The following is an 18,383-nucleotide window of genomic DNA, read 5'->3' as shown; positions in this document are numbered from 1 at the left end:
AGTTTCTGTAGCTGCATTTTAGCACGCGCGAGATGAAGAAGAGAAAATTGAAAAAATCTTGAAGGAAGAGGAAAAAAAAAAGCATTCTCATCGCAGCAACCATAGGATACAGTACGGCAGAGACGTCTTCTAATTCGATCATATCAAGCATATACCAATCGAGCAAAATGAGTTCTTATAGAGGTGGTGGTAGAGGTGGTGGTAATAACTATATGAGCAATCTGCCCTTCGGGTTAGGTTACGGAGATGTAGGCAAGAATCACATTACGGAGTTCCCATCCATTCCACTACCCATCAATGGTCCAATAACAAACAAGGAAAGATCTTTAGCGGTAAAGTACATCAATTTTGCAAAGACCGTAAAAGACGGCCCATTCTACACCGGATCGATGAACTTGATAATAGATCAGGAGCGCAATAGCAAGAGCGGTAAACGCAAGACCAACATAATTCTAGATGAAGACGACACCAACGACGGCATTGAAAGATACTCCGATAAGTATCTGAAGAAAAGGAAGATAGGCATCTCCATCGATGACCATCCGTATAACCTGAACCTCTTCCCCAATGAACTGTACAATGTAATGGGGATCAACAAAAAAAAACTATTGGCCATTTCTAAATTCAATAATGCGGATAATGTTTTCACTGGTACAGGCTTACAAGACGAAAACATTGGAATTTCCATGTTGGCAAAACTTAAGGAACTGGCCGAAGACGCAGACGATGCGACCACGGGCGGTGCTACGACAAAAGACACTAATAAAACAGGCGAAGGTGATGATGATGATTTGGCAGACGACGATTTTGAAGAAGATGAAGACGAGGAAGACGATGACGATTACAACGCTGAAAAGTATTTCAACAACGGTGATGAGGACGATTACGGTGAAGAAGAGGAAACAAATGAGGAGGCTGCCTTTTAATAAAGAACTTATAGCAATTAATCATTTTTAGCATTATTTTTTTTTTGGTTTTTTTTACGGCCGGAGTTTTGGTGGGACGCAATATAAACGTTGATACATAACAAAATATTAAATAAATAACCATCTCTTGGCAAGATTAGTAAAAAGCTTTATTCTATTAAAAAGTATTAGTATTACAAAAATAATCTCCTCCGTCCTTTTGGAAAACTTAGCTAAAACCTCGGTGGTGGTCTTCGCCTTGTGGGCGACACTGAATTTTTCCTCGAACTGAAGTTGGAATTTGAACCAGTTGGTAGTGGTGGTAATTTTGGAGAATTCAGGACTGATGAATGAGGTCGTGGGCTGGAGGGAACTGAATTCTGGCGTGAGTTCCTACCTCTCGGCACTAAGGGTCGATTGTGTGAGCTCGAACAATTGGACATATCATCTCTGGCCGGAATGGGAGGTAGAGGCGGTTGATTCAAGTTATGGGAGACTCTATGGCTAGAGGTATAGAACGCTTCCTGTGCGCTGACTTCGTCATCATCATCATCACCATCATCATAAGACAACGAAGTTACACCAATAGCTTTTTGAAGTGCTTCGATGTCCACTTTATTAGATTCACTCTGGCAATTGTTTGTCGAACTATCTGGATTCTTGAATATATTTATCTTCTCCTTTAACTTCCTCAGATTGGCAAAATGAAACTTGGTATCCGAAGTATTTGATATAGCGGTATCGTTGGTCTCTAATGTGGAAGTTGTACCCATGGAAGATGCAAAAGTGGGGGGCAAAACGATCGGGTCATTATCATTGGCTAACAGGGCCGTATCCGATTTGGACGACATCGAAAAAATATTTGCATTTTTATAATACTGTCCTTCAGGTCTATTTTTAGTGCTTGTGCCGCTCAACTGCGGAGTGATCTGTCTCATTGTGGAACCATGAACATAGTCATATTCCAACTCCGTTGGCAGCGGTGGTATCGGCCTCATTGCCATGGATGAATCCAGCCTATCCGTTTCTTTGTTAAGGTCATCTCTATTCAAACGAGGCACTTTGGGTGTGAATGTCAACTCAATGAATATTGTACCGGCAAACTCATCCCCACTCCTTTTCAGTTCGTACCAGGTACAGTAGCCCTCCTTGGGATCAGCTCTAATAGCATTTAACAGATCTATTTCACATCTCCCAATTGGAAGAGGAGATTTCTTCCTTCTATCACAATAAACTTCCACGTACATTAAAGGCTTTATCTCGGGGGTGATATCAAATTTCTCCAAGTAACGGAAAACAGGGTTTTGGCCCGCCCGATGTAAAGTGTTACTGGCTTTTGTCATATGAGCGATTCGTAGTCTAAGCATTACATTTTGTTTGTCTAGCTTATTCAGATTGGGCAAATCCCTGGCTTTGCTCACATATACGGACAGGATCCCTTGATTTCCACTCCATACTTCTTCAGACATCCGGCAATGACCTAGCAAACTAGCTCAGTTATAATCATGAGGCCTAAGATCCTTGAAGTTGCTTCGTACCTTCTATGTTTTCATTTAAATCATACTGAAAGAAATACTCGGCCGTCTTGCGTGACCAGTAGAGGCGGCTTTTCTTGCAATTTTAAAAGAAGCTAATTGAAATGAACATTACGTTGTATGTGATGCTGCGGTGGCCATCAAAATGCAGGATATTAGGAAAGCATAGAGGATCAGGATGGAATTATTACCCCAAGGACAAAGAAACAACACCCACGTGACGTTTGAAGACCAACAGAAGATCAATGAGTTCTCAAAGCTGATCATGCGCAAGGATACCATCGCGCAGGAATTGACTTTACAGAAACAGGAGAAGGAATACCTCGATGATGTTTCTCTGGAGATCGAATTGATCGATGAAGACGACCCAGTGCAATACAAGGTTGGCGACCTCTTCATCTTCATGAAGCAGAGCCAAGTTGCCGCACAGCTCGAAGATGACGTACAATGTCTCGACCACAAAATACAGATATTAGAGGATAGGCAAGGAGATATTGATAGCCGTCTTGATACTCTAAAGGCATCCCTGTATGCCAAATTTGGCGATAATATCAACCTCGAACGTTAAGGCCATTCTACCGTGAGGGTTGTGGGTGTCTCCACAAAATGAGTAATGAAAAAATTTTAATTTTTTCAGGAGGGAGAATAAAGAAAAGTAAAGAACATGATAATAATAGAAAGCAAGTTTAAGTTATTGTGTATGAGATAGAGTTTTCTCTGTATACTTCTATAAATCCGCATATATTCCTAAGTACCTTCTTTTTAGCCAGGAAAAAAGAGTTTATTTCACGGATTTACCTCTTTCGTTTAACGCTGTTTTTTTCTTTCGAGATTTAAGAACGTGGTCGTGGTCGTGTTTCTGTGCAGATCAAGATTAGAATTTTTTTTTTTTACTTTTTGATAGACAAGATTTATCGTTTCTACCAAACTTAGCATAAAAGGCAGAGCAAAACTGTGCTCGAACAATGTCTCAAGTGCAAGCCCCTTTGACGGCAACAAATTCTGGTTTGGCAGTCAATAATTTTTCTAATACAATGAATTCACAAATGCCTAACCGTAGTAACGTTAGATTGGTCAACGGTACTTTACCTCCTTCTCTACACGTTAGCTCCAATCTAAATCACAATACCGGCAACAGCTCTGCTTCACATTCCGGTTCGCAATCTCGTGATGATTCCACCATAGTGGGATTACACTATAAGATTGGTAAGAAAATTGGTGAAGGTTCATTTGGTGTACTTTTCGAAGGAACCAACATGATCAATGGATTGCCAGTGGCCATCAAATTTGAACCGAGGAAAACGGAGGCCCCACAGCTGAAGGACGAATACAGGACCTACAAAATTTTAGCAGGAACCCCTGGTATACCACAAGCATACTATTTCGGTCAAGAAGGGCTACACAATATATTGGTTATTGACCTACTCGGTCCTTCTTTGGAAGATTTATTCGACTGGTGTGGGAGAAGATTTTCAGTGAAGACTGTAGTGCAAGTAGCGGTACAAATGATAACTTTGATTGAAGACTTACATGCTCATGACTTGATTTATCGTGATATTAAGCCTGATAATTTTTTGATTGGAAGACCGGGCCAACCAGACGCCAATAAGGTTCATTTGATCGATTTTGGTATGGCTAAACAATATCGTGATCCGAAGACTAAACAACACATTCCATATAGGGAAAAAAAATCATTAAGTGGTACAGCAAGGTACATGTCGATAAATACTCATTTAGGTAGAGAACAATCTAGGAGAGATGATATGGAAGCTATGGGTCATGTTTTCTTCTATTTCTTAAGAGGTCAACTACCATGGCAAGGTTTGAAAGCACCAAACAATAAACAAAAATACGAAAAAATTGGTGAAAAGAAGAGACTAACAAACGTTTACGATTTGGCTCAGGGCCTACCAATTCAGTTTGGTAGGTATCTGGAAATTGTCAGAAATTTATCCTTTGAAGAAACTCCCGATTATGAAGGTTATCGTATGCTGTTACTATCTGTATTGGATGATTTAGGCGAATCAGCAGACGGACAATACGATTGGATGAAATTGAATGGTGGCCGCGGTTGGGATTTATCGATAAACAAAAAGCCAAACTTACATGGCTATGGTCATCCAAATCCACCAAACGAAAAGTCAAAAAGACATAGGAGTAAAAACCATCAATACTCATCACCTGACAACCACCATCACTATAGTCAGCAGGCACAGGCGCAGGCTCAAGCGCAGGCACAAGCGCAGGCACAAGCTCAAGCTCAGGCTCAGGCTCAGGCCCAAGCGCAAGCGCAGGCTTTGGCGCAACAACAACAGCAATTGCAACAAGCTCAGGCGCAGCAACAAGCCAACCGTTATCAGTTGGAACAAAGTGATTCACACTATGATGAAGAGAGAGAAGCATCCAAGCTCGATCCAACTTCATATGAAGCATACCAGCAACAGACGCAACAAAAGTATGCTCAACAGCAACAAAAGCAAATCAACCAGAAGTCTAAACAGTTTGTCAATACTAGTCCCAATGGTCAGACCAACAAGTATCCATATAATGCGCAACCAACAATTAACCAACCTGACGCTAAAAACGCAACACAAGATAGAAATAGTAATAAGTCATCGAAAGGTTTTTTCAGTAAACTAGGATGTTGTTAAAAGAAGCAGTGGGAGGAGTGTTTATTTCTACTATTCCTTGCTACTGTCCAGTTATTTTCGTACTTTGTTCTGGTTTTATGATTTTGATGTACATTTAATATTTTTTACATTTTTTATAAAGAAATTTAGAACAAAATGTCCTTTTCTAGAAGAATATTACGTACTTTTTATAGTATTATTTTTGATTATGTATCTTTAGTGGGCTATTTCTTTTTTCTTTTTTTTTTGTCTTCCTTTTCTCTTATATATATGTACATGCATGATATTTTGCAGTATTGTCCTTTTATTTTGTAGTGTCAGTTGCTTAGTTGAATTTTTCATCCGCGTTCCCGTGAACCAGATACAGTACATCAAGATCTTTGATTTCGTTAGAGACTCTCAGAGAAGGTTCAATTTTATCAAATGACACCGTCTTGCCATCCTTCAATTTATACAGTAGAAACTTATCATTGGAACTTGAACTAGTCAGAATACTCGATTTCATGTTACATTGGATAGATAAATAGTCCATGGCTCTCCCTACAGGCCAGATTTTATTTATGTATATTGGCACTTTGGCGTCTTCTTTGGCAGTATCCTTTTCCTGGCCATCCACCGAGTAGCACCAAATGTAAATCCTGTTCTGTATGGGAATCTTCGCGTCACCTTTAGCAATTTTCCTCAGATTAGCCAGCTGAATGATTTTATTCGACGAAGAGCTAAAATTCTTCTTAGATTTACCATTACTATTTTTCTTTTCGTTCTTATGGAAAAACTTAAATATCTTATCCAATGTCTTCGAATTCAAAGCGGAGCCCACTTTTGCTGTGTTGATATCTCTCAAAGGTTTCCCTTTTTCATCTGCCATCTGAACTCTAACACTGGCCCTTTCGGGCAACAGGCTCTTGAAATATGCCTCATTGTTTGAAGTTGAGGCACCTTGGCTCTTGTTTGAACCCTCGCCGATTTTGAGAGCTTCTTCGTGCTCCAGCAACCACTTACAGTGATGGTCTTCCTTAAGTCTATGCTTTGAGCAAAAATCGTCGTTGCAGAATGAACAATGAAAGGGCAGGAAGTCTAGCTGCCTACAAAAAGCACAGTGTTTTCCCACATCCAACATCCCGGTTTCCTTTTTTATAGCCGCCGACATTCTTTGAGTATAATGAAAAAATTGTTTTTTGTCTATTCTTTTATATTGAAATTAGTGAACACACCTGTAGCAGTGGTATACTCTAACGTACGCTGATAGCCCACTGTTACAACAGCCTCCTCCTACTTTGGACTCTTGTTTGTGCGTATTCGCTACATCTTTATATTCATTTGTAGAATCCGCTTTTGCCACCGGGAGGAGGGTGAGGCAGATTTATATACGAACGTCGCTGCCCACGAGCGGGGTACTTTTCTTTTTATCGGCAAAGATTAAAAGGGTAGATATATAATCAAGTGCAAGTTTAAAATTTGAATGTTAAGAGATTGTCACACTTCGGGATTGTAATTTACTTTTTCCTAGTCGACAGCTAGATATTTGATGATAGGACTAATTGTGGTACCTATTTTGTTTGCAATAAAGGGCATAATAGTAGGCGTTCAAAAGGTTAAGAAAAAATTTGGCAAACACTCAGAGGCGAAGAACCAAGAAGAAGGTAAAAGCAAAAATAAACGACAAAATTCATCTCAGAAAAAGCAAGAGACAGAATGGCCAATAGAAGAGAACCGGATCCAAAAAGGAGCACTGAATCGATCAGCTCTTTAACTAAGCCACAGTTATACTCACTGTATGATGATGACGTCGTGAGATCCGAAGATAACGAAATATACGAGGAACTGAAACGATCCGTCTCTATAGATTCCGGCAAGTATAGTAGAGACCAAACTATTGATGCGACGTTTTACTTGGGCGATAAAGGCGGCAATTCGCTACCCAGGAGCACAATTTCGTCAAATAACTTAGAAAGGATATTATCAGCTTCATCCATTCACGAGAACTTTCCGTCCAAGACTAGACAAAGCCGTCAAAATCTTATTCACTACCTGCAGGCCGTTTTGATTTTATCATTAAGTGGTTTTGCATACCATGAACTGTCAAGAAATCTGCACGATAATCATCTTTTGCATCCTGAATTTGCATCGAGACCTCTTCTTCTGGGCGTCAAAATCTGTAATTGGTTATCCAATGGGGTTTTGCCAGACTGGTTAGGTTACGCTGTCGAAGGGGTATTGTTTGGTTCTGTTATACCGATACTGGATAATATTTTCCAAACAGAGATAGTTAAAAGCTCTGCGCACCATGATAGCTTGACTTCGGTTATTAGGAGTCTTAACGCTATGCTGGGTGTCACATTTGGAATCAGGAAAATACAGTGGAACTCTTCTTTGCAAGCTGCAGGGGCATGGGGGCTTCTGAATGTTATATTATGGTTGTTTTTTGATGGTTCCATATCCATGCTGTTGAGTTGCATCTGTATTGGGGTAGGTTGTTGTATCTCTTGTTACAAGGACATTACCGATGGTTCTCAGTTTTTATATTTCATGGATTTTTACTTCCTGGGTTCTTTAATGTTCGGTAAACTAGGAAGATATCTATATTCTCATTAAATTCAGAATCGTGACAAGTAATTTCATTTTCTCCATATAATTACGTAAATATATACAATCATGTTATTGCTATAACTTTATAATAAGAGATTCTTTGAATGTCCAAATGAAAAATGCCCCTTTCTTATTTACAAAATACATAAAAGCAGATCACTCATTCATCTAATGGGTGATCCAGCATGTAAACTAGAAGATGAGGAACTATGATTGCCAGTTGGAGTTGAACTCGTACTACTACCTCCAATACCACCGTTATTAGATGATGGTGGCCCACTAGATATACTTCCCTCCTTCTGTATCAAAGTGGCATTGTCTACTACCCCAGCAGTAGAAGCAGTCGATGGGCAAGTGCTTATCCTTCTTTTTATAATATCTTCTCGTAGTTTACTAGGATTAGTCAATGGTAAATTGTTTTTCCCGTAATTCACTGGGTCATTGTTTTGTATACCGGCTTTTTGCAAAGCGTAATCACCACTATCAAAATATTTCCTCTTTTGCATGGTATGCTTGAAAATGTCTTTTTTTGACGGTAACTTCCCATACATTTTGAAAAGTTTCATTTCGTTGGGCGAGAATTTGCTTGTATCAATGATTTCGCCTTCATCGTTAGTCAATTTACATAAATCGATGTTGCTACTATTAGGAGATACGTTTTCATTCGACATAGTGATAACTGGTCTATCCTAGTACGTCTTTTCTGACTAACTTCCCGCCTATATCCCAAAAAAATTAATCTTTAGCTGACTACCACGCACCTTCCTTACCTTTTATTGTGTGATGAGTGCAGGCCACACACTGTCCAAAGGGGCTCAGAGGCTCCTGCTAAAATTTCAGCAAGACGTCGTTCAGCACGCGCGGCGCCCGGGTAACAAGAAGGCCCGTAACCAACAGCACCATAACAACTAATATCGGATAGATGTCTACGGGGATAGATAGCCTGGTAGTGATCAATGAAACTTGTATTGGAACCATAGTGTGCTCACTGGGGTATGAGTCAGGCAACGTTTGGAACATCACTACTATTCTCGCATAATCCGATGTAGTTCCTCGAAATTCAGTGAAACGCGGTATTACGACAGTTTGAAGATTGCTGATGGAAATTGGATGTATAGCTGACCAGCATACTTTAATCTGGTATGTTTCATCTGCTTGTAGGTCAGTTAATTCAATATAGGTGGTGTTGCGCAACTGCAGATTAGTGGTATTGACTTTGATAGTAGTCTGCTCCATTGCTTCGCCTAGTAGTGATATGAAGGGTATAAAGTTAACATCGTTGGTCGAGGCAACTCTGTCTCTCAACTTGGAGAGTGGGAAATTGTGAGGGACTTTATATAGGATCGATTCTGTATTAGCTTGTACAAATCCAAAGCAAAGTACAATAAACGCGATAATCCACTGGACAAATTGATTTTGAGCCACCTTCATCTGTAGAAATCCAACGAATTTGTGATGACTACATATGCCTTATGATCAGAAGAATACCAATGGTGCTAAAAAGCTGATTGTCAGTATGTTGGTGTAGGTTTCCTGTTTTTTTGCAGAAAATGCAGAGGGCTTCCGTCTCTAGTGATCTTTCAAACAATAGTGGAAAAGAACAACTACGCTTATTAATAGGGATGGTTAGGGCAAAGTCTTAGCAGAAATACCGAATCAAACCATACTTTAGACGCGGTAAACACTCTAGCATAGGTTCAGCGAAATAATGCCAAGACATCAGCATCATCGTCGCAGTCACCAGGCAGAAAGAGATGATAATGATGATTATCTGTTTCAACGATTTCTGGAAGAATCGGACACCAGACTAAATAGAGAACGATCGCCTGTGGCAGAACAATCTCAACAAGAACTACAACAAGATGTACGGCAAGCAATTGATGGTATATTTAATTCCCTTAGAAGAAATGTGGGTACTGCCCCAAATGCAAACAGAACCGCTCCTACCGTGGACGCGAGCAGACCCACAAGTGAAGGATTCAATGCAGATATTAGAAGGGCCACCAACGCAGGCACACCCGATTCTCCGTTTTTGGCAAGGCAGCAGAGTCCTCTTAGAACCTTTCTGAGAAACCTGTTCATTCTAGATTACTTTATCGGACTAATATTATTCCCGTTTTCCGTGTATAACATATTAAGAAGTGGATTTAACTCAATGACATTTTCCGAGAACGATTTTATAATTGAAATTGTGGGATACTGGAAATTTGCTAAGATATTCGGTTCCGGTGGTACGACATTGATTGCATATAAAGATACAGGCAAATTAGGGTTGCTAGGTAAGTTTCATAACATCATCGTGTTTTATTCTTCACCGATGATAAAGTATATTATGAAAAGCGCAGGTGATAATGAATCTAAGGTAAGTTGGTTAAAATTGATGTTTTCCAAAATTTTCGAACTATTCGTCAAAATCTCCACCATTCTGATTTATTTAGCCTATGGTGTGAGCGGTACCATTTACATGGTTACTGCTGGATTTTTCTTTGTATTGTGTCTTTTGTTCACTATCGTCAGAAGATATAAGGGCGTTCATAGAATGCTGGTCAGCCAAAGGATGACAGGGCCAGGTGTGTTCTAATACAGAGAGAATTATTAGTCTCTATGTTACCTTAATTTTCCTACAATTTCTGTTATTGAGCCGATCTGTGTCAAAAGAGTAGTCCGCATTAAGCAGTTGCCTCAAATGATAACTACCAGCAAGTGTAACATTTGATATCCTTCGTTCACGCAAACGAAATGTTAGGGTTGTCCAGGACTTCTTATTTAGGAATGGTGAACTTACGTGCTACTAATTACGAGCGCCGTCTATATGCGTCAATTTTAATATGTAATGTCCCTGCTACTTGGGTTTTGAAAGTAGATGTTTCCAGCAACTATCATCATGTGCCGCTATTTCATTATATGGGTGTCTTAAACATTTCAGGCATCATATAACTCCTTCTAAATACAACTGAGTACTCATTCAACGGCAGGATGAAGCGAAAGCGCTTGACTTCGGTATTGTTCGTATCCTGCTTCGCGCATGGCAAGAATAGCATTGATATTAAGAACCAAAGTCGTAAACAATAAAAGGTAGAAGTTGTTTTTCTTAAGAATTACGATGATCGTTTTATCTATTAATCAATTAATCATTTGGGGTATATGTCTTAAATAATAATAATAATAATAATAAAATTTATAAAAACAGGCATACTAGTTCAATGAAAAGTATGGCTTCTATGACGAACGAAAATAAAAGTTACGTGGGAATTTGTCAAATATTCGCTTATGATGACCGGTAAAGAAAAAATTTATTATTCGTTAAATTTAGCGTCTATCATTTATGGGAAAATGGTTTCCAAAGCAGACTTGGAGGTGACACCATTAACAGCTGCGATAGACAACAAAATTTGAGCCTTGATTGGAGACAAGTAACCGGCACCGACAGCGTTCTTTGGAACATCCTTGTTGTCAATGAAGTTTAATGGAGTGTTTGCTTGAGCGTAGACGACTGGAATTTCAGTACTCTCAATGGTGGAAGAAGTAGAGTTGGTAGAACCAGAAGAGACTACAACTAAACCTTGAACGGCAGAGCTCAAAGACTCAATTAGGCTGGTGGAATAACCACCGTCATATACAATTGGAACAATTGGTACACCGTTCTCTAGCAGACCGAATGGGGAAGTGAAGTTACTGTATTCCTTTCTAATGACGGAACTAGAAGAAACCAGAGTTGGCTTTGAAGCATCGAAGAACCATTTAACTTCTTCTTGGTCGTCAACGATAGCGACTGGCAAGCCAGCGCCGTAGGAACAGGCGGAAGCTGGAGTGAAGACACCGGAGTACACCAATTTGTCAGAAGTAACGGACAAAACACCACGCTTAGCGGCCTTCTTATCATTAGCCACCGGAATGGCATAAGAGGAATCTTGAGTCACAACAATTGGCTTCTCAGTGTCAAAGACAATGGAGAAGAAGAAAGAGAGGGCTTCCAAGGACTTGGCATTGGTGACAACAACAGCACCAGAGGAGGACTTGTCTTGGATAGTTTCGTTAACAACGCGAGCAACATTGTACAATTGAGTAATGTTCAAGGCGGATGAGCTATTGTATAGCCTAGTGTAGTTTGTGTGCGTCAAGGAGCTGTTAGTGATTGGCACTTGACCGCCTGTTACAATGACTTGTAGCTGGCTGTTGTCGGAACTAGTAGTATTGGTGGTACTGTTTGTGCTGTTGGCATAAGTTGCGTTGCTGACGTTAGAACCATTCCAGATTGGCAAAGTGGAGTTAATACCTTTGCTGTGATAAACCTTGATAGCTCTATGTTTGAATAGGTTTTCGATTGGGCTTGCAACGACGGCGGACGAACATGCCAAAAAGGCAGATAAAAAAACTTGTAATTTCATTTCTATTACTCTATTATTTAACTAATGAACAATCCACTTAAGTTTTCAGTTGATTTTTTTTACAAGCAAGAATTGATAAAACTAAAAGTAGTGAGAGGAAGATGATTGTAAAATAGAGGACATTTCATAGCCATAGCAGATTCTGCCGAGCTTTTTATATTTAAATATGATGGCTTTTTCAATGAGGTACTTTTTCTCCCTTTTTCCAAATTAATACTGATTGGGTAAATAGATGATGTAGCAGACGCTTTCTTTCTTCAGCTAACAATGTTGAACTGCATCATCGAGAAACCTGACCACTCCCTACCGAGCTCCTTCGGGGCTTGAAGATGCGATGCAGTACGGATATATCCCTTTTTAGCTCCCGAGCCTCTTCATTGGGAAAAATATAAACTTTGGTTAGTGTCTGCGTTAATTTCGGGCCCCTTCTTCGAGAAGTTTCGATTCTTAAAGGGAATCTATTTAGGCTGAGTACCCTTTTTGGGCCAAAGTGTCGCTTGGACACATAACATGTCCACATAACATGACCCGTTTGAGTAAAAATGAGAGACTTTTTGCCCGCCGGATCTTCCGCGGATGACGGGAAGGCTTCGCAACAAAAAAGTCACAGAAAAAACCACAGAAAAACCAACGAAATGACCGACGTTTTACGGGTAAGCCGCCAATCTCCAGTTCCAAAAAAAATAATCTCATGTGCCTACAATCTCCTATTAGGAGCTCTTCTTTTGTTGTAAGGATCCTCAGTTAGGGGTACGAGGCCCGAGAATTGAAAGATTGACCGCAAGGGGAAGACCGCATTCGTCGCCACATTACCCAATTAGGAATCGAAATTGGAAATCGATCATTGGACTTTCCCATCTTATTTTCCTTCTTTCCCCAAGCGACCTGCAATGGGAAAAGTTGGCGAAGAAAAGGGACGAACAAATACGATTTAAGATGACGCAGGCCGCCGTTCTCACGCTTGGCCAGTCCTGATCAGTGGCATCTCAAAAATTTGGGTGTGGAATTATTCTACCACGACGACTCGTCCCTTCTGTTCTTGTTCTTGGCAATGCTTGCTACAACAATCTTCTTTCATCCTTTTAGTGATTTTGTTTATCATGGTGCGTCAATTCAAAGGCGGTACTTGTCACCGTCACCAGTTGTTGGGAGTGTATCGCTCTTTCTTCACGTTACATTAGTACGTTTTGCAATAGTAGGTCGTATTATCATTAGCAGTTTTGAAAAGCCGAGGCAAAACGCGTGTCGTACTGCACAATCTTTTTTCCTTCACGGTCGTATTTATAGCACAGCTGCATATAACCAACCTCACACGTGTGAAAGTAATTTCTTACCATTCTGCATCGTATATATATATATATTTATTTATTTACTACGTGGTCGTCCACTAACGACTGGCCTCTATTACCCTTTTTTTACTATATCAGCCATCTTTTTTTTTTAACATAAAAAAACCAGCCATCACAGCTTTTGTGCTACTGTGCGCAAATGTGTGGATTAAGGGCTGCTGTCCATTTATCATCAGTGGCGAATGATATTTTATTAAAGGAAACAAAGTTATCCTTGCACTCTTGCGGCAGTTGGTGATACTCTCCGGCAACTTTTTTTTCCCTAAAAGGTGCATTATCTTTGTATATATAATATGGTATGCATTCAATATTTATAGATAAAAAAGTACTTAGTGGTTAAATGAGATGTCTCCTCCTCTCAAGACTCCTCTATAGTGCGTTCTTTCTTGTCAAGTAGTCAAATCGGGAGTAGGTATAACCAATAAATGGCAAATCTTCCTTGGCTGGTGCACTTCCGCCTTGTTTTGTCATTTGTTCTCTTTGTTTAGCGGCTTGGGCCATAGCTGGAGAATCTGGCACATTTTCCAACTCGTCTGTGGGGAAGAACCTGGTATCTGTGACGGAGCTCAGCTTTGGTATATATGGTGCTTCTACTTGTCTGATTGTATTCCAATCAACACCCCGAAAGAATGGATGACTTTTGATTTCATCGGCACCACCATGTCTACCAAGTCTTTGATCTGAATGCGTTAACAAACGGCGGATCAAATCCTCCGCTTCGTAAGAAATATGGATATCGTCCGGGAATTGCAGAGTTTGTTCAAAGTTCATGATTTTTCTGTATGTCTCTTGTGGAGTTTCGGAACAAAAAGGGGGCCAACCAATCAAACATTCATACATGATTGCTCCAAGCGACCACCAGTCACACTCTTGTCCATAACCTTGATACAAGAAAATTTCAGGCGCAATATAGTCCGGTGTACCCACAGTAGAATACGCCATTAACCGACGCGATTTTCTCCATGTTTGTATTTGTTGTCTATTTGACATCGTCAAACTGATAGAATCCACAACCATCGTTTGTCTTTTACTTGCGGCATCATTTGTATTTGCATTGTACGTGCCTGGCTTAGGGATACCATTGTTCGCCTCATCTTGCTGCAACAGCTTTTTATAATAGTTTGAATCGTGAGTCTTATGGAACCCTGTAGATAATCCAAAATCAGATAATTTGACATGTCCTCTAATATCAATTAGAATATTATCCGGTTTAATATCTCTGTGAATAAAACCTAATTTATGAATAGTCTCAATGGCTAAGATACACTCAGCCATGTAAAATCTGGTTACATCCTCCGTGAATAGTTGCCATCTGATTAACATGGTCATCAAGTCACCGCCAGGTAAAAATTCCATGATTAAATATAAATACTGAGCATCTTGGAAGGAATAATACAGTGAAACTACCCATGGAGAATCACTGCCAGCAAGAACATCCCTTTCAGCTTTCACATGTGCCAATTGGTCCTTCTTGTACATCTCCGATTTCAATAACGTTTTCATTGCATATATTTTTCCAGTGTCTCTCTTTTGAACAAGTCTCACCTCACCAAATGCACCTTTGCCGATGACTTTTACGGTGTGGAAATCCTCTAACGATAATCTCGTTCTGCGCAGTCTTAAAAATTGGGATTCTTTTTGACCCAAAGAGCTCAGCTGTCTGGATTTTCTTTCCTCTGACCAATTATGGGACGTCAGTTCTGTTTCTAACTCCACCCTTCTTTCATTCCTTTCAATGGCATACTTAACAGAGGATTGGTAGAAGTTTTCAATTTTCAACTTCACAGCTGCTGCTTTATCTTGTGTTCCTTTGGTCAGCAGATCAGGCCGTCTTTCGAAGTACATGTAGTTTGATATGGTGCCATTCTTCAGGCCACTTTGAATGGGTGATTGTTGTTGTTGTTGTTGTTGTTGTTGTTGTTGTTGTTGTTGTTGTTGTTGCTGTTGCTGCTGAAATTGTTGTTGTTGCTGTTGCTGCTGACGGGAATTTTGCTGCTGCACTGGGGGAAGCTGTTGAAATTGAGCACTCTCCTGTTCTTGCTGTAACCTTTGGAAGCTTTTCATGCTTCTTGGCCCGCTTGAATATGATCCATTGCTCCGTACGGTCTGCGGTTGATGGAACGGACTACTAGACGAGCTACCGTTTTGATTTTGGTTGTACTCAGACTCTACAGAAAATTGGCCTGGAGACAATTGGGCTAGTTGGGCGTTCCCACCCCCACTACTATTTTGAACCAGGCTTTGTGAGTTATTGTTATGCCTATAAAGGCCACCCATTGACGGTGGTGGCGTATTGATCATCTGGTTTGGCGCTGTGTAGTTATTATGTGGTGGTGGTGTTGCAGGATAATTTAGAGCTGGAATGTCAGTGAAACCACTGCCGATATTGCCAGTTTCACGTTGTAAATGCTCTTGCAATGATTGGTGAGAACCCTGTTCCTTCATGTAGTTACTACTGAATCCTGCGGCAGGCGGTCTAGATATTTGCTGATACGGGTTCATTTCATTAGCGTACTGTTGTTGATGCTGTTGGTCTTGTTGCTGGGACATGTAATAGCTTTGTCCTGAAGGAGATGCGCTCCCATTGTGATTGCTGTTACTACTATACATTGCGAAAACTGCAAATGATGACGGGAGGATCAGCGAAGATTCCTAGTATACCGGATTTATTCACGCTTATGTCCCAAAAAAAAAGGAAGTATATGAGGTAATGTCAGTGTTCGCCAACGATGGAGCAAAGCTTAGCCTTTGTTCGTGCGGTATCGCAAGTTATTCAGTCTTAATCAACCAACCAAACAGAAGATACCCATCCAATATCGGCAACAACTCGCCAAAATGTAGATCAGATTATAATCCAATTGCTTTTTTTGAAGTTGACCATTTCCCGTCGAACTCAAGAATGCAGCTTACCCGGAGTACATGCTTTTAACAGTCGCATTACTATTAGAGTAAAATTTAGTTGGAAGAATTATCGTAAAGGTTTTATATTATAATAATATGTGATTATATCAGATTTGAAGCAAGAAATACAAAAACAGAATCCATGAAGAGATTCAGAATTGCAAAGCTTGACCCTTTTGCTTCTTTTCACCACCCAATTCGAAATGCTTACATCTCTTTAAGGTCAATTGAGCTCTGGTCTTACACTTGACACATTCCAATCTCAAAACAACCTTCTTGGTAGTCTTAGCCTTCTTGTGGAAAACAGGCTTGGTTTGACCACCGAAACCGGATTGTTTACGGTCATAACGTCTCTTACCTTGGGCGAATAAGGAGGCTTTACCAGCTTTGTATTGAGTAACCTTGTGTTGCGTGTGCTTACGACAGGTCTTACCCTTACAGTAGGTCTTTCTGGTCTTTGGAACGTTAACTAAATATGAAATTGAATGGAAACAACGTACCCATGTTAGTAAAAAGTTTGCAATATTGAAGAAATCAGTGAGTGAATTTTAGCATGCTAAATAAGAGCGTTGGTCTATTCTTTCCACTTCTTTATTTTTCTTTCCTTGAGGAATGTAATTGCATGATTAGAAACGGGAAACGGTACTAGCTTTTTGCTTCAATCAAATAAGTTCGGGTACATCTTTAGAATGAGCAGATAGAATCTCAATGTTGCTTCTTCATATTATACTGTTTGTCCATTATTTGGTTTCCCTCTTTTATTATTGAGCTTCGGCATTGCATCATTTGGCCTTATCTATCGCTCTTTTCAGAGTCACATTCTACAGTAGCTAAACGTGGTCATTTTCCCCATGGGTATACAACTTTTCATTGGCAACGATTAATTTGGCTACTTCACATGATCTTTGACTTCTCTAGAATTCGGAGTGATGGCTTAACATACCCATTTTTACTGATAATTGTTGTTTTCTTCCTCTTGTAAATTCGAACCTTCAGAAGCACTTGTTTCATGTACTAGTGCTAATATCCATATCCTTCAAATTCATGTATTAGCCCTTCGAAGATTGTTCGAACTCCCCTCCCCGGTAAAAGGAATTACATCGACCGGGCCACTCGGCAACTGGGCGCTCGCCTAGGACCTGCCTGTAAGAAAGACCTTACAGGCAGGTCCTAGGCGAGCTGCCCGGCGGAGCCAACCTCGGCTACGGGAGGGGGGGAAGGGAGGTATTGATGCGCCAAAATGAAAGATTGCCTTGAAAAAGAAAACTAAAGCAACAATTTCCAAAAACAAATTATCATAATAATGTATGGGTCTTATGGTAATGTTAGGATGTACAATTTATACTCGAAGGAGGGGATTTCATAGCGATGTATGTCCGATAATAGCTACGCAGTGTAAAATGACACTATCGTTCGTAATTCGAAGAAGATTTGTATATATTGAAGTTGCATAAGTGTATGAAAGATTTCGATAAATCTATTCACGAGGCTAAATAGGAAAATATCACCTCTTAGTGTGGAGTACTTTCTACTCGAAAAATACATATCTTGCTGAAATCGGATATTGAATAACCGTTCCTTGGAAGGCTTGATGATACGCTGCCTCCAAAGTAGTTTAACAACGTCATTTTATATTTCCTGAGTCATGGTAATTCATACATCCCTTACCATGGTCTTTGCACTGGTTTCGTGGATACGATGTAATGAAGTACACTAATATAATGCAACCGTTTCATGGTTTGGTTCGTGTGGACAGTCTTTTCTTTGCAACTTTCAACACGTCATTATCGTCTACGTACGTTAAGTTCTCGAGCACGTCCCGTTGGTTGAAAGGATAGCCACAGGTGGGGCTGGGACATATGATAATGGCGTAATTCTGCTGTATTAAACATTTTTTTAATTTCTCATTACAGTCTGGGCAAACCACTTGGGACTCAGGCTTACTAGGCATGCTTAATGGCACTTCTGCTTCCGTTTATTTTTTGTATGCTGATAGTTTAGTGTGGTGAAAACTGAAATTCTCAGCTCATCGCTTCCCTTTTCTTTTTCCTGCGAGGGACAAATTTTAGAAAACTGAGAAGTAAGA

At 40.1% G+C, this 18,383-nt stretch overlaps 13 protein-coding genes across 13 annotated transcripts; 5 read left to right on the top strand and 8 right to left on the bottom strand.

Moving 5' to 3' along the window:
- Positions 1-167: 167 nt before the first annotated feature.
- RPC31 (DNA-directed RNA polymerase III subunit C31) lies at positions 168-926 on the top strand (the record flags this gene model as incomplete). The annotated part of the gene is made up of 1 exon (XM_056230769.1): positions 168-926. The coding sequence occupies one exon, from the start codon at positions 168-170 to the stop codon at positions 924-926; it is 759 nt and encodes a 252-aa protein (XP_056084655.1).
- Positions 927-1,138: 212 nt separating this feature from the next.
- On the bottom strand, positions 1,139-2,374 carry INN1 (Inn1p; the record flags this gene model as incomplete). Its single annotated transcript, XM_056230768.1, has 1 exon — positions 1,139-2,374. The coding sequence occupies one exon, from the start codon at positions 2,372-2,374 to the stop codon at positions 1,139-1,141; it is 1,236 nt and encodes a 411-aa protein (XP_056084654.1).
- Positions 2,375-2,618: 244 nt separating this feature from the next.
- On the top strand, positions 2,619-3,008 carry GIM3 (tubulin-binding prefolding complex subunit GIM3; the record flags this gene model as incomplete). Its single annotated transcript, XM_056230767.1, has 1 exon — positions 2,619-3,008. The coding sequence occupies one exon, from the start codon at positions 2,619-2,621 to the stop codon at positions 3,006-3,008; it is 390 nt and encodes a 129-aa protein (XP_056084653.1).
- Positions 3,009-3,405: 397 nt separating this feature from the next.
- YCK2 (serine/threonine protein kinase YCK2) lies at positions 3,406-5,091 on the top strand (the record flags this gene model as incomplete). Its single annotated transcript, XM_056230766.1, has 1 exon — positions 3,406-5,091. The coding sequence occupies one exon, from the start codon at positions 3,406-3,408 to the stop codon at positions 5,089-5,091; it is 1,686 nt and encodes a 561-aa protein (XP_056084652.1).
- Positions 5,092-5,395: 304 nt separating this feature from the next.
- CUZ1 (Cuz1p) lies at positions 5,396-6,220 on the bottom strand (the record flags this gene model as incomplete). The annotated part of the gene is made up of 1 exon (XM_056230765.1): positions 5,396-6,220. The coding sequence occupies one exon, from the start codon at positions 6,218-6,220 to the stop codon at positions 5,396-5,398; it is 825 nt and encodes a 274-aa protein (XP_056084651.1).
- Positions 6,221-6,765: 545 nt separating this feature from the next.
- On the top strand, positions 6,766-7,665 carry NSG2 (Nsg2p; the record flags this gene model as incomplete). The annotated part of the gene is made up of 1 exon (XM_056230764.1): positions 6,766-7,665. One exon carries the CDS (start codon positions 6,766-6,768, stop codon positions 7,663-7,665), a length of 900 nt encoding a protein of 299 aa, XP_056084650.1.
- Positions 7,666-7,823: 158 nt separating this feature from the next.
- IGO1 (phosphatase regulator) lies at positions 7,824-8,330 on the bottom strand (the record flags this gene model as incomplete). The annotated part of the gene is made up of 1 exon (XM_056230763.1): positions 7,824-8,330. One exon carries the CDS (start codon positions 8,328-8,330, stop codon positions 7,824-7,826), a length of 507 nt encoding a protein of 168 aa, XP_056084649.1.
- Positions 8,331-8,487: 157 nt separating this feature from the next.
- On the bottom strand, positions 8,488-9,090 carry PGA1 (Pga1p; the record flags this gene model as incomplete). Its single annotated transcript, XM_056230762.1, has 1 exon — positions 8,488-9,090. The coding sequence occupies one exon, from the start codon at positions 9,088-9,090 to the stop codon at positions 8,488-8,490; it is 603 nt and encodes a 200-aa protein (XP_056084648.1).
- Positions 9,091-9,367: 277 nt separating this feature from the next.
- On the top strand, positions 9,368-10,240 carry ASI2 (Asi2p; the record flags this gene model as incomplete). Its single annotated transcript, XM_056230761.1, has 1 exon — positions 9,368-10,240. One exon carries the CDS (start codon positions 9,368-9,370, stop codon positions 10,238-10,240), a length of 873 nt encoding a protein of 290 aa, XP_056084647.1.
- A 742-nt stretch (positions 10,241-10,982) lies between these two features.
- YGP1 (Ygp1p) lies at positions 10,983-12,047 on the bottom strand (the record flags this gene model as incomplete). The annotated part of the gene is made up of 1 exon (XM_056230760.1): positions 10,983-12,047. One exon carries the CDS (start codon positions 12,045-12,047, stop codon positions 10,983-10,985), a length of 1,065 nt encoding a protein of 354 aa, XP_056084646.1.
- A 1,718-nt stretch (positions 12,048-13,765) lies between these two features.
- CBK1 (serine/threonine protein kinase CBK1) lies at positions 13,766-16,006 on the bottom strand (the record flags this gene model as incomplete). Its single annotated transcript, XM_056230758.1, has 1 exon — positions 13,766-16,006. The coding sequence occupies one exon, from the start codon at positions 16,004-16,006 to the stop codon at positions 13,766-13,768; it is 2,241 nt and encodes a 746-aa protein (XP_056084645.1).
- A 443-nt stretch (positions 16,007-16,449) lies between these two features.
- On the bottom strand, positions 16,450-17,244 carry RPL42A (60S ribosomal protein eL42; the record flags this gene model as incomplete). The annotated part of the gene is made up of 2 exons (XM_056230757.1): positions 16,450-16,766; positions 17,241-17,244. The coding sequence occupies 2 exons, from the start codon at positions 17,242-17,244 to the stop codon at positions 16,450-16,452; spliced, it is 321 nt and encodes a 106-aa protein (XP_056084644.1).
- Positions 17,245-18,029: 785 nt separating this feature from the next.
- On the bottom strand, positions 18,030-18,248 carry SKDI14G1610 (uncharacterized protein; the record flags this gene model as incomplete). The annotated part of the gene is made up of 1 exon (XM_056230756.1): positions 18,030-18,248. One exon carries the CDS (start codon positions 18,246-18,248, stop codon positions 18,030-18,032), a length of 219 nt encoding a protein of 72 aa, XP_056084643.1.
- Between the last annotated feature and the right edge of the window lie 135 nt (positions 18,249-18,383).

This window comes from Saccharomyces kudriavzevii (genome assembly GCF_947243775.1).
Source record: "Saccharomyces kudriavzevii IFO 1802 strain IFO1802 genome assembly, chromosome: 14".
Taxonomy (NCBI): Eukaryota; Fungi; Ascomycota; class Saccharomycetes; order Saccharomycetales; family Saccharomycetaceae; genus Saccharomyces; species Saccharomyces kudriavzevii.
The sequence above is the reverse complement of the archived record's forward strand: the minus strand, read 5'-3'. Positions and strand labels throughout refer to the sequence as shown.